At 45.6% G+C, this 18,472-nt stretch overlaps 1 protein-coding gene across 5 annotated transcripts in view; it reads left to right on the forward strand.

Annotated features, from left to right (window-relative positions):
- Positions 1–12,015: 12,015 nt before the first annotated feature.
- ARID3B (AT-rich interaction domain 3B) overlaps positions 12,016–18,472 on the forward strand; it is a 51,801-nt gene continuing 45,344 nt past the window's right edge. For 3 of the 5 annotated variants that reach the window (XM_032865045.1, XM_032865046.1, XM_032865047.1), the window contains exon 1: positions 12,016–12,647. In XM_032865045.1, the coding sequence (XP_032720936.1) occupies positions 12,093–12,647 (555 nt within the window). In that variant the 5' untranslated portion in view covers positions 12,016–12,092. Of the gene's footprint in view, positions 12,648–15,408; positions 15,475–18,472 lie in introns of all 5 variants that reach the window. The other 2 variants (XM_032865043.1, XM_032865044.1) reach the window with 1 other exon arrangement.

Consider the following 18,472-nt stretch of genomic DNA (forward strand, 5'->3'; position numbering starts at 1 on the left):
GGATCTATTTGTTGCAGTATACCCCATAAGTCATACAGTATACCCCATGAGATATACCCCATGAGTCATGCTTGTTCCACATAATGATTACATACGTACATCCTTTAAAACACAATTATTAATGGTAACATACTAATCGTCCTTTAACAAACCTTGCTTTTTTTCATTTAATGTCTTGGGAAGTGTTCCATATCAGCCCATTAAAAACTTCCTCATGTTTTCTTTACTTTCTTTTTCACTTCTTGATAGTGTATTTAACTATTTATTTAACCAGTTCCCGACTGATGGGCATTTAGGCTCTTTCTGGTCTTTTGTTAGACACTCTCATGCTCACGTTCTTTCAACTGGTCCTCTGCAAATGCAAGATACAGGTCAGCCTCATGTACAGAATGCTCTAGTTTTACTTTCTGATGCAGGACTTAGCTTCTTTAGCCAAATTGCAAAGCTAATATGTGGCATTACTGATTCTCCATGGCACACTAGGATAAATTGTGTATTACAAAATAAACTCAGGGACGCCTGGGTGGCTCAATGGGTTAAGCCGCTGCCTTCGGCTCAGGTCATGATCCCAGGGTCCTAGAATCGAGTCCCACATCGGGCTCCTTGCTCAGCAGGGAGCCTGCTTCTGCCTCTGCCTCTGCCTGCTTGTGCGCTCGCTTGCTCTCTCTTTCTCTGATAAATAAATAAATAAAATCTTTAAAAAAAATAATAAATGGTTACAAGTGAAATACTGACACTACTGGGAGGAACATGGCATGGTGGTCACCAGCATGAATTACAGTCAGACAGCCCTGGGTTCAAATCCCAGCCCTGCTCCCTATAACCTTGGGCACATTACTTAACTCCTGTGAGCATGTTATCTCATCTGTGAAATGGGCATTATTGTGAGGATTAAATGAGAAGGTAACTGAAGCACTAGCACATAATAACTATCAGTTAAGAAGTACTATAGATTTTTCCTTAATATAGCATTTTTTTTCTAATGACCAAAGATAGCAAAAGTTAGACTTGACTCTGAGGTTAGGGCATGCATCGTAAATATCTTTATTCTTAAGATGGGAATTGTTTTTCAAAAGATTAAATCATTCAAGTTTTTTTCTTTTTTGAAATAATTTTTATTTTACATATTTTTCTGTAATTTGGTAGTTACTTTTAGAATTCTACCACTGGCATCTTCCCAAGTCAGTAGAAATTATGGACTTCATTGTTTTTAATGGCTATACCCATTTTGGAGATAACTTTTCTTTTTCACAAGGACAAAGCCCTCAAATTTTGTGACTGTTCATGAGTTTTCTATCAAACAATTAGGGTTCAACTGTATTGGGTCAGGGCTGATCCCATATTACAGGTCCAGGAAATTCAGTCATTGTCAATGTTATCATTGATGTTAAAACAAATGACACAGAGACTTCACTGCTTTGGGGAGTGAGAAAGAATTGTGGAAAACGCATGCAAATGTAAATGCCATTCTCCTAGCACTTGAATTCCAGAAGTGAAACTGGACGGCTGAACTGTCCATATTAGGAAATGACTGGTTGCTTGATGACCACACAGTTAAGCTCAGTAGTTTGCTTTTCAGAGGGGTGGGGGTGGCATGGAAGGGAGTTGGTCAGGAGGATATTATTATTGGATCAGTTAGTTTTAGAACCACTCTATTCTCTTCCAGCATAATCGCAGTGCAGTCATAAGCATTATAAAATCAAACTTTCACTTCAATTGGAGAGCCTGAAAACCCAGCTCAGTTGGGTTCTTTTCTTTGTTTTTTAATGCATGGGGCTTGAACTCACGACCCTGAAACCAAGCCCTAAGCTGAGAACAAGAGTTTGATGCTTAACCAAATGAGCCACCCAGGAGCGCCCCCAGCTCAGTTTTTAAAGGTGAAGTTTCTGAATCAGATTCCCAAATAAGGTTATCTGTTATTCCCTGAAACTGCAGCAGGTGAAAATCCCATGTTAAGATTGGTTTGAATCAAAGCTTTCAACATATGCTCTTGCTATAAAGTAGTAAATGAAGGCACGGGATACAGACAAGCCCTTTCCACCTCTCTGGCATTGCATGTGGTTCACCTTAATAAAATACCAGGGGCTCCCTTTATACTATACTCAGTTTTCTTTAGCTAAGAATGAGGGCTAAGATAGCAGTAAGCCGGCACTGGGAACACGGCTGTGTCATGTGCTTTGTGGGGGCAATAAAGATATGATGAGCCAGGCACCCAAACTCCTCAAGCTGCACAAAGCCAAGTGCTCCCCACCCTGTATTTGAGAAACTCCTTTCCTCCACCCCGTTTTGGGGAAGCTTCTTTTTCACTGAAGTTTCTCTAGGATACCTCGCATCCTCAGCCCATGTTTCCCAAAATACTTAATGTCCTAAATTCTCTATACTTTAGTCCTGAAATTGACAGTTGTGTTGTTGTTGTTTTTTAGTTCAGAGAGAACAAGAATCCTGGCCAACCTTAACAATAGAAAATGCATATTACTGTTCTTGATAAATCAATATTCAGTGTTGGTGCTCGGAAATAAAGATTTTTTTGGTGGAGGTAGAGCCCCCGGGCATGTGTAGGGGTCTGTGGACACATTATGGCAACTGGTTGGCACCATGAGTCTTCCAGCCAACCAAGTTCACTGCCAGCCCAGCTTCAGCTCAGACTTCCTCTCCTCTTAGCCTCACCAGCACTTGACAGTGTCGAGCTTATCACAGCTCCACTGGGTGGGAAGCCAGATGGCTTCCAAAAAGCCCCAACCAGAGGCACAGACCTATGACCAGGTGTTGCGTTCTGGGACAGATGGCTTGAAACGCCTCCTGCTGCCTTTTGCTCTGACCGTCTGCGGGACCGTTGAGTGCGAGAGCCATCACAGAAATCTGGCTGGAGTTTGCAAAGACAGCTTTCAATTAACCATCAAGGAGAGTGAGACAATCCAAGGGTGAGTCAAAAGCAAGTCACTTTGGGATCAGTGAGTCACTTGTTAATTGCTTTAGAGGTTTGACTTGTTGTGTTCCTCAGTGACGGAACCATACAGTCAAGGCGGTCCCTCAGGATGTTGGCCAATCCCAGAGCCACGGGTTGGAAAGGACCTTTGCAGTGAGAGTAGGTCGAAAGGGAATATGGCAGAAGAGCAGCTACCTGCAAAAGAGGGCTGGCTACAGAAGAAGGGAGTCCCTGTTACTTTGAAGCATTCTCCAAGTTCAGCTTTGGGTCTCAGCTGTTGGGTGCTGACAGTTTTCCAGGGTTGACGGGTTTGTGGAAGCTCACATGTCAGGTAACTCAAGTCATCAGACACCAAGTAACAACTGCCTGATTCAAAATATGAACAGGGCAGTAGAAGAAAGGACTGAAGCATCAGCCTGACGGGCTTACCCTCCCTGCTCCATGGGAAAACACACAGCACAGTGAAAGCCCAGTCAGGCCGCAGACAACATTACGGGGGCCTCCAGCTCCGTGAGGAGGTCCCCTCAGGAATCTGTAGACTTGATCCACCACCTTTCATACCCCACCGGATGGTCACATTCCTTCTGTACATTTACTCGGCAGAGGCTTTACACACGCTCAGAGAGGCTCCTGAGGCTATACCTTGATCTCAGGATAAGAGGAAACCTTAATCATCTAGTCACATTTTAATTTTTCATTGCATTAAAAGTATAGTAACTGCAGGACAGTCCTTTCCTGCCTTACGAGGCTAGTCAATCCTGCAAAAGCTCTCATGGAACCAATGCAAGCTGAAAATGTCATCACCGGTAATTTCAATGGGAAAACATTTTGTGTTTCTTGAGTCCCCAAACTGATACTCATTCATGCTCAAACGTCAAATCTCATTGAGACAGACCCAATTACATGAATAATTAATATTGGCTATCATGAACGCAAATGGAAGCCATCTTTCCCTTAACTAGTTATGACTGAATTACATGACTATTCTATAATATGACCATTTCCCTGTTGTTTCTTAGTTTTTACGTCCTGTACATGTAAGCTTAAGTTTAAGACAAAACATACATACAAATGACACTCAATACTTACACAATTCAACCTTTGGTTTAAAAAAAAAAAAAAAAAGAACAATAGGGGCACCTGGGTGGCTCAGTCATTAAGCATCTGCCTTAAGCTCAGGTCATGATCCCAGGGCTCTGGGATAGAGCCCCACATTGGGCTCCCTGCTCAGGAGGAGGCCTGCTTCTCCTTCTCCCACTCCCCGTTTATGTTACCTCTCTCACTGTCTCTTTCTCTGTCAAATAAATAAAATAGTAAATAAATAAATAAATAAATAGCAATCAAATCAGTGAAAACCACACAAATGATATTAGTTTTACTGAACAAGTTGAAATAAAACGGACATGACAAGTAAGATTATCCTTGTTGTAAATAAGCAAAACAGTGAGAAATCAGATGGGACAACATAAGGTAAACTAGACTAGCCACGTGAAGGGGATGTATGGTGGCTCTCTTCTTTAGGTGCTAAGCAGCTCCAAGAAGTACATCCGACTAAATACAGCCTATTAGATACAAAGAAATGCCCTGGGTGTCCTTTATCTTTTGTTGAAAACTTAACCCACCTCAAAATTTACTGCTTTAACTTTAAAACAATAAACATTATTTTTCACTGGTCTGTGGGTTCACTGGGGGTTTCTTTGGGTCTAGGCCAGCACAGCTGGACTTAGTCTACAGTGGCCTGGCTCACATGTCCAGAGCTTGGCAGGCTAATTGGTCTAAGAGGCGACACTCCTATGTCTGGCAATGGGTTAGATGTCAGATGAGGTGTTGACATCCTTTCTCTCCTCACCCATCAGGTCAGCTGTGAGTTTTTCACAAGGTGGCAGAAGAGTTCCCAGCAGCAAGAGAGAGCAAGCCACCATTTGTAAGCACTTTTTAAAGAATCTCTTTGTAGGGCGCCTGGGTGGCTCAGTGGGTTGGGCCATTGCCTTTGGCTTGTGTCATGATCTCGGGGTCCTGGGATCGAGTCCCGGATCGGGCTCTCTGCTCAGCGGGGAGCCTGCTTCCCTCTCTCTCTCTCTCTGCCTGCCTCTCTGCCTACTTGTGATCTCTGTCTGTCAAATAAATAAATAAAATCTTTAAAAAAATCTTTTTGTATCAGATTTGCTAATATTCCATAGAACAAAGCAAGTCACATGGCCAAGCCTAGATTCAAAGGGAGGAGAGACTACATCTCTTGAGGGGAGAAGCTGGAAAATACCAAGGCTATTCTGTTCAATTCTCTCTATCATGGAAGCCAAAATAGAGAGATTGAATGATATTCCTTATAACCTGAATGGGTGATTTATCTCAGGGTTCAAACATATTTCCACTAGGGTGGGAGGAGACTTTTCTGTTTTAACGACTGAGGTCATCTAGTAAGGCTGCCATCTTGGGTCCGCTATTGCACCTGAGGGAAAGAGTTAAAACCAAAGAGGAAGGCTATGGCTCTGCAGGCCACATGAAGAAATTTCAGTCTTGATCCCAAGAGCAATGGGAAACCATAGAACATGTTAAGGAAAGATAAGATCACTTGGGCTGTGGTGAGGATAGTAATTCTAGAAACTTTTCCGGAGAAGGGAAGAGTGAGATAAGCCTTTCGTCATAGAATATGGGGTGGAGGGAAAGATTGTTTGTTTGTTTGTTTGTTTGTTTGTTTTAAAGCAAAAGATGGTTGAAACTAAAGCTTGATAGACTACTGATGGAATGATACAATACTGCAAGAGGTTAGAGGGAGAGCCCTGGGAACTGGGAAGGGAAACTCCAGCATGCATGAAATGTTTGGCTTACAAAAAATTATCATACAATAAAATTGACTGTATTTTGCTGTATCGTTCTCTGGGTTTCAGAAGAGTCCCATCTCCCCAAACCCTCCATTTTGCTATTTCTTTATACTCACTCCTTTACCACTAACTACTGGCAACCACTGACTTATTCTCCATCACTACAGTGCTCATCTTTTCAAGAATGTCACTTTGAGATTAGCGTTTTTCATTCAGCAGAATGATTTTATTATTATGTTGGTATAATGCCAAGTTGTTGGGTATATCAATATTTCATTCTTTTATATTGCTGAGTAGTACCCCACTGGGGTCGGCTTCTGATAACATTCCCCAGCTGAGTATATGGTTTTACTATTCTACCAGTTATTCAGGCCAAAACCTTGGCTTCATCCTTGACTCGACTCTCTTCTTCAACCTACACATCCATCAGTAAATCCTCATGGCTTTACTTTCATAATAGACCTAGAATCTGACTTCTTAATACCTGCACCACTGTCATCAAGTTCAGGCCACCATCTTCCTTTGCCAGGGCAAGTGCTTCTACTCTTTCCCCTTGCTCTGCAGTCTGTTCTGCACACAACAGCTAGATTGAGCCTTTTAGAGACTTAAATCTGATCAGGCCACTCTTCTGCTCAAAACTCTCCGGTGGTTTCAGTGTTGACAATCCAGAGTTGTCACCATGGCCTAAAAGACCCATAGGATTGAGCCCCTAATTACCTCTCTGATCTCTTTTCTGTCACCATCCCCCTCACTCACTCTGTTTCAGCTCTAGGGGTCTCTTTGCTATTCTGTTAGTAAGCCAAGCATGCTCCTGCCTCAGAGAATTTGAACCTGCTGTCTCCTCTGTTTGGAACACTCCCTTCGTAGATATCCACATGGCTCAGCCCATTAAATCAATTCCAGTTTCTACTTATCAGTCCCTCTCTAATACGTAAAATAGCAGCTACCTGACACCACTGTCTAACCCCTACTCTGCTTTGTTCTTTGTCATAGCACACATATATTTTTCTGTCTCTCAACACTAGAAAAATCTTTTAGGATGAGGACTTTGTTCACTGCTTAACAAGCACCTAAACAGGTGCCTTGCTTGGCATATAGAGCGAGTTCAATGAATATTTTTTATTTAGTAAGTTATAGAAGGAAAAGACAGAATGGGAACACATGTTAATTTCTAGATCTTAGGACATAATACATTTATTTCATTTTAATTTCAGTATAGTTATCATATAGCATTATATTACTTTTTGGGTATACAATACAGTGATTTCATAATTCTATACATCACCCAGTGCTCAAGTGCACTCCTTAATCCCCATCATCCGTATCACCCACCTCCCCACCCACCTTCCCTATGGTAACCATAGGTTCTCTATGGTTTTTGTTTTGGTTTGGTTGTTTTTTGGGGAGTTTTCTTTTCTTTTTTTTTTTTTAGATTTTATTTGACAAAGAGAGACAGCGAGAGGGAATACAAGCTGTGGGAAGCAGGCTTCCCACTGAGCAGGAAGCCTGATGTGGGGTTCGATCCCAGGACCCTGAGAACATGACCTGAGCTGAAGGCAGACACTGAGCAACTGAGCCACCCAGGCGCCCAAGTTTGTTATCTATAGTTAAGAGTCTGTTTCTTGGTTTGTCTCTCCCCCCACCCCATGTTACTTCTTTTTTTTTTTTTTTAAGATTTTATTTACTGAGAGAGATAGCAAGAGAAGGAACACAAGCAGCGGGAGCTGGAGGAGAAGCAGGCTTCCCACTGAGCAGGGAGCCCGATGCAGGGCTTGATCCCAGGAATCTAGAATCATGACCTGAGCAGAAGGCGGATGGTTAATGACTTGAGCCACCCAGAGACCCACTGTTTGTTTCTTAAGTTCCACATGTGGGTGAAATCATATGGTATTTGTCTTCCTTTGCCTGACTTATTTCACATAGCATTATACTCTAATTCTATCCACATTGTTGCAAATGGCAAGATTTCATTTTTTATGGTTAAATAATATTCCATTGTGTATATATCACATCTTCTTTATACATTCTCTATTGATGGACACTCAGGCTATTTTTATAATAATCTGGCTATTGTAAATAATGCTGCAACAAATATAGGGGTGCATGTATTCTTTTTATTTAGTGTTTCTGTATTTGGACGGTATAGGGCATTCTGCTTTTTCTATTACTTATACAGTAAGATAATCAGGGGAAGGTGTATGGGAAATGTAGGGCTACAGATTTGCAGAGACAGTGAAAAGCAAGTTAACTAGAAAAATATTGTAATGAAATTTCCAGGCATTGTTCAGAGCCCATTTAAGGTTGAAATTAATAATTTAGTGATGCCAGTCTGTTCAGCAAGACAATTTTCTACAAGATACAGGCATGGAGAAGCATGTTGGTCCATCTAGGGTGGAAAACTTAGGTGGGGAAAAGAGTGGTGGGCAGGCTTAGGAGTAAGAGTAGGATTGTAATGGAATACCATTGTATCTAAGATGCATTAAGAGGGGAAGTGAAGGACGCCTGGATGGCTAAGTTGGTTATGCGACTGCCTTCAGCTCAGGTCATGATCCTAGAGTCTCCCGATCGAGTCCCACCTCAGGCTCCCTGACCTTCTCCTCGCTCATGCTCTCTGTCTCACTCTCTCTCTCTCAAGTAAATAAATATAAAAGAAAATATTTTTAAAAGGAGGGGGGGTGAAGAATGTGGACTAATGGGGGCTTTCAACGGATTAGAAGTACTGATAAAGTTAAAAAAAAAGTTAAGTTCTTGAACAGTCAAGCTGAAAGGACATCAGGCTGTAACTGGGCAGAAGGATGTTCCAGTTAGTAATCTGTGACGAGATAACGTTTCTGGTGACAAGGTCCAGGTTTTTATTTAGGATTGGGAGGCTGATGTAAGGGTCGCTAGAGATGGGGCCCGGACGGTAACCCGGCAGTTTGACTAAAATTATCAAGGTGGAAGCTAGAGGGGATAAAAGTAAGATAAGGAGCTGGAGGAAGCAAGACGATCTGGAAGAGGCGTTTAAACAGGTGGCAAAGTCTTAAAAGCATTGGAGAAGCAAGGGTTTTTACAAGAGGTGACCGTATTCGGCACATAGCTCCCCGACCTCCTGAACCTGGGGAGTGAGAACTAATTCTCCAAGGGATGAAGTACCCTCGAGGGACAGCCAGGTTTCCGTCGGAGAAGTTCAGAGAAAACTGATCTGGAAGCGGGAATCTCGGAGGAAGAGCGATATGAGAGCAGTGAACTGGGGAGGGGACCGAAGCAGAAGAAAACACGGACACGCCTCGTCCCTAATTTACCTTCCTCCCAACCGGACGCTGCGCCACACCAAACCCCGCAACTAGAAAACAGGCTAAGAGTGGACGCCCACCGGCTCTTTCCAACTCCGCGCGGAAGTCCTCGCACCGGAACGCCGCGATGTCCGCGCTTTCCCATTGGCGGAAACTTCCGCCAGCGCCAGTCCGCTTCCGCCAACGACTCGATCGGGCGGGGCAGTCCCTAGAAGTCACTTCCGTTTGGCCCCGCCCCTCGGTCTCTTTTTGGCCGCTTCCGGCCTTAGGCCCCGCCCCTGTCCAATGTGGCCCCGCCCCCACCCCGCCCCGGGCTCGCGGCTGCGGCCCCGCGGCGCCGCTTCCGGTGCGGGCCCCGCCCCGGCTGTGGCCCCCGGCTGCGGAGGAGTCCGAGACGCAGCTGCTCCGCCGGGGCCTGAGTAGTCGCCGCCACCCCCACCGGCGGACCCGGAGCACCCCGCACAGGTAAGCCGCGTGGGGCCCGGCTCCCTCCGTCGGGCGGGAGCGGGGACTGTAGCAGGTGGAGGGGCCGGAGGGGTGCGAGGGGAGGCAGGTGTGTGGGGGGAGACGCGAAGGCGCGGGCTGGCAGAGCACGGGGCCCGCGGAGGAAAAGTGAGAGCGCTGGGAGGAGAGCTGAAGCGCCCTGCAACCCTTAGGGTGATTTGAGATAAAGAGATGGGAAGAGTGAGGGCCCCCGGGAACTGAGAGGGCGAGGGTAGGTGGGGTTGGGGCGATCGAAGAAGAGCCAGCGGATTGGCTGGGAGGGCTTGGTAGAGGTAAAAGTGATAGGGCTGGACTGGGGGCGTCTAAAGAAGGCGGCGGGGGGGGGCTCGCGTAACCGGGAAGGAGGTATGGGACTTCAAGGGGACCGGGACCAGAGGGATCCGGGAGCGAAGGTAGCGGGAATGGAAGGGGAGGCCGGGCTCAAAGCTTCAAGCAGCCCCTTTGCGCCGGGCAGGGTGGTCCGAGAACTTTAGGGGAAATGGGGGAGGGGGCCGCGTGAAGGGATGAAGTGGTTTAGATTTCTGAGACACAGGTTTTCGAACTGTAGGCAAGTGGCATTGTTGTTTGGATCTTTCGGCTTAGGGACGGCGTAGATGGGCTCTTTGGGGGAGGGTGTGTGTATTGAGTTGTTGAACTGAGTCATCTCAATCTTACTAAAGAGGCAGTGAGACACCTCCCCCTCTGCTGGGGACAGCACACTGAGAAGATGGTGCCACAGGACAAGAAGCAGTTGTTCAAAGACTGGCAGGACTCAGTTGAAAAATGATTCCTCTTTGATTGATTGCCTGTAATGATTATAAGGAAAGTTAAAATGACCGCCAAATTATTTGCTTTATTCTTTTAATTTTTTTACGCTAATTGTTTTTATCCTAAATGAATATTTTTGCCAGTTGGATTTAATGTGGGTGTAAATCTTTTCATGTTACACTATAAAAAGGGCTAAAGCAGAATGAAAGCAATGCGACAGGCATAACTCACACTTTCTCAAGTGCCAAGAGAGGAAGTAAAGGCAGTAAGAGGCAAATTGGAATTTGAATCTTTCACAGATTCCAAAAGGCAAAAGCAGTGCTTCTCAGATGAACAGACAATGAGAATTTTTATCTTTACTTTTTTGCCTAGCATTAAAAATTGCACCTTTTCCGCCTACCCGTTAAAAGATTAGTAAATGCAAGCGGTTTTTATTGCTGGGGATGTGATTCCTTCCCCATGAATTTTTGAAGATGCTGAAGACATGTAGTATTTTTAATCTTTATACTCAGTTCTAAAACAGTGAAACAATGCAAATACCAAGTCTCGACCTGTGCAGTGGAGCTCCTTTCATGTGATGACAACGTTGCACGCCATGTTGCAAGTCCTGTTCTCCTAAAATTTGCCCGTGCATAGTAATCCACTCAGTTATGGAGACTTGCTGAGGAAACATAACTCAAGTGAGGTTTGTTGGGGCTGGAACTCTGGAGAGGAGGAAGGGAAAGGAGGAGCTAGAGTGGAGAAGAGGGTGTGAAAGGGGGCTGTGTTTGGAGACTGATAGGTATAAGAATGCTGATAAACCTGCCCCCAGAATACTTTTGGCCTGAAAGCCTTTTCTGTTTGCGTTTGTCCTAGAATATCATAGTAGAAGTGAATCAGAAGGAAAAGGGCTGTGAAGAGATTTACTTGGCTGTTTATGAAAAAGAGGCATTAGCTTGTTGTTTAGACAATATTGATATCTGTTTCAATTTAATTAACTTTAAAATCTCCAGAGGAATCCCCCCCCCCCCCGTTTGTTTTTTGAGTGACCACTGCAATTTGAAACTCTTGCCTCCTTGCGTGTTTCTTTCATGTTGTTGAAATTGGATTCTTTTTGAGGCTGTAATGTACAGTTAGCGGGGCTCAGCCTACTTGAAAAGCAGGCCTGCAATTCGATCTGGGAAAATCTGAAAAGTCTAAACCTAAGAGCAGTTTGCTGTGTTCTGCTTTTGTAAGAGAGAACTCATTCTGTCTGCCTGATAGCTCTGTGTCTAGCTAGGACGGTACTTTCTTTCTCTCATGGGCCTGGAAACATAAGCCTCATTCTCTCTTTTGTAGGCAGGCCCTTCTTTCCTTCATTATTGTGATATTTCATATTCACAACCTTTGTGCAGTGCAAACCCGGTTGCCTTTTCAGTAATAAAGAGGCCAACGTTTGATAATGTCAAGAAGATCAGGACACAGAGGATCACAGGCTAGATGCCATCAGGATGTACTTCTTTTTAAACCCACAGCTGTCCACCATTGTTGAGACTCATCCCGCATTTCCTCTCTTAAATCCTGTTCTTCACACTGTTCCCTACCACTCCCCCTCCCCGCCCCCCCACCCTTCCTCCTCCTAGAACCCGGGCTTTAGAAGGATATGTTTAGTGTTCAGAACCCCAACCCTTTACCAGAAAAAAGAAAGTCTTTTAATACCTGTTTTACTATTGTTTTTCCCCCCTTGTTTCTCCTTCTTTGTGGTTTCTGTTAATCACTTAAGGTTTAGACCCAGTGTGCCGGCCAGGCTGTCCCCAGCCTCAGAGCCATGCCATTCGGCGGCTGAAGCTTGAGGCAGTGATGGAGCCCCTGGCACGACAGAAGCAGCCTCGGCAGCCACCACCACAGCAGGCCCCACACCTGGTGCCTCTGCAGATGGATGCCAGAGAGAAGCAGGGGCAGCAGATGAGAGAAGCCCCATTCTTGTATGCCCAGAAGCTGGTCGCACAGCAGACTCTCCTTTCTGCGCCCCCCGGGAGGCCATCTGGCAGCCCTACCCTGGGCCCCCTGGCCAGAGGGCCACCGGCCGCCACCGTGGCCAGAGTTTTTGAACAGAGCAACGTGAACTCCGAGCCTGAGGAGGAGGAGGGAGGTCTGGAAGATGAGGATGGGGATGATGAAGTTGCAGAGGTGGCTGAGAAAGAGGCCCAGGCCGCGTCCAAGTATTTCCATGTGCAGAAAGTGGCTCGCCAGGACCCCAGAGCAGTGCCTGGATCTGGTCTGCTTCCAGCACCAGGGCTCCCACTGCGTGGCCAGCAAGCTAAAGAAGACCATACCAAAGATGCTTCCAAGGCCCCACCTTCAGTCTCCACAGCTGGGCAGCCGAGCTGGAATCTGGATGAGCAGCTCAAGCAGGTCAGTCTTCATGGTGCAGGGGGTCATTTGTTCTTCCTAAAGGCTGGGTGAGAAGAGTCCTGCCAGGGCCAGCATCTCTGCCAGTCCGCGCCTTCTCAGCCTACTTCTGTGACCCAACAGCCTAGCCATGAATAGATTTTGAATTTCTTTTCTCATACTTGTTTTCTTGATTACAGCAATGAAATGTGCAGGTTACTAGTCCTAATATAGATTGTTTCAAATGGGTTGTGAAAGAATGTCAGTACAGTCTTTTTTTTTTTTTTTTTTTTTTTTAAAGGAAGGATGAGGTTGCAACAGTGTTATGTGGGATATCTAAAAATGCGATGTGTGACTCTAATTACAGTTCTTTTAGTGAAAGAACAATCTTGCCTAAGACCGTTCCTTAGCTCCAGACTAAACCAGGATCATGCCCTTTAAGGACAGTTTTGTTGTTTTGCAGTTACATATAGCTGACAAGAAGCGCTTGCGTTGTGTATATTTTCCAACAAAGAACATTGCAGACATTTCATTTCACCCTTACACCATCCCCTTTGAAAGAGGAAGGGGTAGGGGCGCCTGGGTGGCTCAGTGGGTGGTTAAAGCCTCTGCCTTCGGCTCAGGTCATGATCCCAGGGTCCTGGGATCGAGCCCCGAATCAGGCTCTCTGCTCGGCGGGGAGCCTGCTTCCCCCTCCCTCTCTGCCTGCCTCTCTGGCTACTTGTGATCTCTCTCTGTCAAATGAATAAATAAAATCTTTAAAAGAAAGGAAGAAAGAGGAAGGGGTAGACCTCAAAATTCCCAGCTTAGCCAAGGCAAGCTTAATTGGTTTTCAAACATGGGTGAGCCTCACAGTCCTCCCGAGAGCTTTAAAAAATACAGATTCTAGGGTCTTAAAGAATTGTATTGGGGTGGAGCCTAAGGTGTTCTTAACCAGGCCTTTGGTTTCTAATTGCTCTTCCCTTTCTGACGTGCCGTGCAGTTTTTCCTCACCCAAAGAGTGGGGAGTGCTGCTGATGGGTTGTTCCAGGTTAAGTGACTCATTGATGCTGAGACAGGGAGCTCGTGACAAAGCTGGTAGTACTTGGGTACTTCCTATAAATACAGGCTCTTCAGTGGCCCAGTGGTGCTCTTTGGAAATCCGTTGTGAAGAGCTGTGGGTTTTCACAGGGCGACTGAGAAGTCATCTAAGAAAGGTCCTTTGGAGCCTGAAAAATCAGCGTCTTTGTAGAAAGGAGCCCTGTGTAGTTGATCAGAGTTTTAGCGCAGCAGTATTTGCAGTGGATTCCAGAGCCTGCAAAGTGGGGTTCAGTTCCCATCTCTTCCAGTTATTACCCTTGTGATCTTTCCGGAGGGCTGTCAGTCTCTCTGAGCGTGGGTCTTTCATCCCTGAAGTGAAAATGACGAAGTGTGCCTCTCCCAGGGACGGTGAGAGGTCTGACTGAGCTAGCGCGTGGTCGGTGGTAGTGCTGCCTTGTGCTTCTCTCTGCACAGAGCACCATCCTCTGCTGCAGCCCCATGGACGGGACGGGCTGGGCTCGGAAGCAGGCAGAAGATGCCGGGGTGCCCTGGGGTTTTCCCTCAGCTCGCCCAACGGTAGTGGCTGGGCTGGGACTTGGATCGGAGAGTCCCAGCTTCCACGACAGCAGCAGCCTGGCCGCCAGCCCAGACCCGCCTCCTGGCTGATTGCTTTAGTTTAGCAAAACATCTGTGAGTTGCCTGCAGCCCCCGCGCTGCCTTGTGGCTGGCAGAGTTCCATGCCGGCCGCTGAGTCAGCTCGTAGCGGGATCCCGCCCTGACAGCACTGGGAAAGTTCAGGCCCGAGGCGGCTGGGCTGCCCCCGCCTTGGCAGCTGGCCAGCCTCTGCGTGTGTGCGGTCGTTCCTAGAAAGTGCAGCCGCGTGCGAGGAACAAGTGGAGCTCCAGAGCCCGTCTGTCTTCAGGAAGTGCAGCAGGTGTTGAGGTCAAGCCATTAGAGCTTTGAAAAAAGAGACTCTTCAGAAGTGGCGTGTGCACACACACTAGAATGCACAGTGGCAGGCACCCAGCGCCGGGTTCTGGGCGCGGTGGCCCCATGACTACACAGCTCAGTGCTCAGGCGCTGGCTGCTGGTTTCTGAAACCCTTTGAGTTCATTTTAAGTTTCTGAGGCATACTCACTAATTATAGACTGCCTGGCAGAGCACCTGCCAGAATGTTTTATAAACACCAGCAGAGCCGAGACCGAATCTCACACCCTAAATTCCCCTTCGCCTTGGATATGGAGATCGAGAACTGGGTTAGGGGGTCACTGGGTAATGGTGACTTTGAAATCTCTGATGCGCACCTCCTTTTCCTTTTGAATTTAGTTTTACAAAATCGCTTTGGTCTGTGCCCACCTCCTTTGTCTAATCCCATCTTTAAAGCAGTAAATAAAGGGCTCCTGGGTGGCTCAGTCGGTTAAGCATCTGCCTTGGACTCAGGTCATGATCCCAGGGTCCAGGGATCCAGCCCCATATCAGGCTTCCTGCTCATCGGGGAGTCTGTCTCTCCCCATTCTTCTCCCTTCCCCCTGCTGGTGCTCTCCTGTGCTCTCTGCTCTCTCACACACTCAGTGAATGAGTAAAATCTTAAAAAAAAAAAAAAAAAAAGGAGCAAACAATATGCTTAGGGATTAAAGAAACCTTTTTTTAAAGTTGTGTTTGTGAAGTGGGGCTGAAAAAATATCCTTGGAGAAAGCCTGTAGAAACCATTACAGACCATGAAACTAGCTTTTGTATTGTTGACAGTCTTTTGTTTCTTACGCAGTTAACTTGTAGAGAGCAGAAATGGAGTATCCCTTGCTCCAGCAACAGTTACAACGATCTTCTGCAGGTAATACAAAATGATCTCACTGTCAGTGTGTTGCGGTGTCCATTTTGTTCTTTTATATAACAGACTTTTACAGAGGCTTATTTGGGCCAGGCCTGAGCCCCATGGACTAAGAAACTCACAGTCTAAGTAGCGGCTGTGTGGAAACCTCAACGGGCATTGGGTCTCATTGGTTCTTGGGTTGCAGTAATTTCACTCTGTCCTAAGTCAGATGAAGCCCAGCTGCCCAGCCCTAGCTATGCTGCAGATACTTTTTTCCTTTTTTTTTTTTTTTTTAAAGATTTGTATTTGTTTATTTGAGAGAGAGAGAAGGAGCATGAGCGGGGGGAAGAGGGAGAAGCAGACTCCCCTCTGAGCAGGGAGCCCAATGCAGGGCTTGATCCCAAGACCCCAGGATCACAACCTGAGCCAAAGGCAGATGCTTAGCCCACTGAGCCACCCAGGCAGCCTATGTTACAGATATTTTAGAATAAGGTTTTGTTTCAGACATTCATATACCAAAGTAAAACATTAATTTTGTCTACAGCATAGCTAACATAGCTTGGTCAACTAATAGGAATACCCAGTATTTTGTAAGACTTGGGCAGGGTGGGGGTGCAGGTCAGCAGGCATCTGCCAACCTAAAAGCAAAATTTAAAAAGCTTAAGGACTCTACAGATTACCTTTTGTTTTGTAATCCCTTTCTTAGAACATGTGAAGTCAAAGTAATTTTATGGATTCTCTTTAAAGAAACTCTTAGAAAATAATTGCTTCTTAAGGTCCGGATCGTTAAGACAGAGTATAGTGTTCTCTGACACCAGAGTGATGGGAAGATGGATAATGCCATCGAGCCAAGCATTCTAAAGCCCATCAGATTTCATGGGCAGAGTAAATAATTGTAAAACAAGGCAATAGACAAAGAGCTGAGTGTCCTTTCTCTCAAGGGAGATCAGTAGAGCCCTGTCAGCATACAACCAAGTGGGGGGTTGTTGCTGGCCTGTTAGGGGTGGTCTTCTCTCCTCCTGGGAAGAGGATAGTTCAGGCAATACAGGCTTTGTCTGTCTTGAGTCTTTTAGTGGAGCCAGCTTTCTAGAAGGGTGTAGACTCCCTCCCAGAGAATAGAAAGATGAGCAATAGCTTGATAGGCATGGGGGAGCCAAAGTGTGTATGTTTGATTTTTTGCATACTTGGGTGTCACGTGGGTCACTGAGTGTGGGAAGGAGGAAGGATGGCTGACTGCTTGGCCTCTGGAATCTATTAACAAGAGTTTCTCTAAGTAGTAAGGTGCCATTTCTTGGGCTAGTCCAACCTTTCTTGGTTCATATTGCATGTCTTTGGAACATTTGTTGCTTTTTGTAAAGATCGTGTGAACTATTGCCTGAATAAAAATAAAGTCATAAACTTTCCTCAGTTTTCTTTGTAGGTCTGTCTTGCATGTCCTTAGCTTCTTTGGTGGAATCAAATCAGTGGTTCTAGGTTGAGGTTGATCTCCCCCACCCTCCCAGCCACCCACCCTGCTCCCGGCTGTTGTTTGGCAGTGTCCGGAGACATGTTTGCTTGTCGAGACTATGGTGGGGGAGATATGCTACTGGCGTGTCGTAAGTAGAGGATCTACTGGTAAACATCCTTTCCCACACAGGACAAGCCCCCACAACAAAGAATTACCTGGTCCAAAATGTCAGTAGTGCCGTGTTGAGGAAGCCTGCTCTACATTGTGTAATTAGAATAAGAACATATGCCATCCTTTCATCAGACACTGCCCTAGACTCTGTTCCTTTGTATTTTAGTCTTGGTCACTGAAGAGTTTGGCAACCTTGAGTTTTCGTCACTTCTACTTTCAATATCTGTGAACTCAATATCTTGAGTTCATGTCTTTCCCCATAGTCACCTGAGTGACCAGTCTGTCACTTTGGAGAGGATTGAGACCTAGAACTTGTGCTCTCTCATTTGGCTCAACCAATGGTGCTTCCAGCATAGCATTCCATGGTGTCTAAGATGTCTGTGGTGATTTGTGACATAGCTTGGTTGCCCTTTTAGACATTAACCCCAAAAAGTTAAGGCATAAATCCTCAGCAAATGTGTTAATTAGTAACAGATTTAATTATTAAATCAACATTGGTTTTGGAGCCAGAAGATGTGGATTTAGATCCTAGCTCCACTGCCTGCTCGCTATAGTACTCGGGACAGGTGTCCTGACCTGGAACTCTGAACCTGTACTTGCATGTATCCCAGAGGATGGAAATCATAATCTCCCACTGTGCTCAGGGAGCAACTGTAAAGTTGTTACCAAGGTGGAGGAAGAGTACAAGTGTGAAACATCTTTGTAAATTTATACCATCATACAAAGGCTGGGTCAGGTTGGCGTTAGTGCTGAAATACTTTCCAAAGTGGTAATTCTTCAGGCTTTTCTACTTTTGTGGGTAAGATGCTCCATAAATCCTAGACACTGCTCTGAAACAGTTCCTTTTCAAGTTTCCCAGAGTGTGACCAAACTCTCGTATTCCAGAATTCTCTGAAACATTTCAGGATTATGTGAGCTGAAACCACTGCCCTTTTTTTTTTTTTTTTTTTAAAGTCAACACTTTTTAAAAGCTGCTTCTTTCCACGTTAAAATAGGGCTATGTGCTTGTTTCTTCTTTAGGTAGAACTAAGCTTTATTTACAATGAATTTTTTTTTTTTTAAGATTTTATTATTTATTTGAGAGAGAGGACATGAGCAGGCAGAGGAGCAGAACTCCTCCCCACTGGAGCCCGATGTGGGGCTGGATGCCAGGACCCCAAGGTCACAACCTGAGCCAAAGGCAGATGGTTAACCAACTGAGCCACCAAGCACCCCGTATTTACATTGAATTCCTATAAATACATGGTCTTGACTTAACTGAGGTCCTTACCCTTCTTACCAAACATGATCCCACCACACACATCTGAGATCCCATCCCCCTCCTAATTTTCAGGGACTTGCTCCATCAGAGAAAGGCCTATTTCCCTGATTCTTGGACCCACTGGCTTCTGAAGCTTTTTC

Source organism: Lontra canadensis, unplaced genomic scaffold (genome assembly GCF_010015895.1).
Source record: "Lontra canadensis isolate GAN:19392208 unplaced genomic scaffold, GSC_riverotter_1.0 scaffold28, whole genome shotgun sequence".
Lineage (NCBI taxonomy): Eukaryota > Metazoa > Chordata > Mammalia > Carnivora > Mustelidae > Lontra > Lontra canadensis.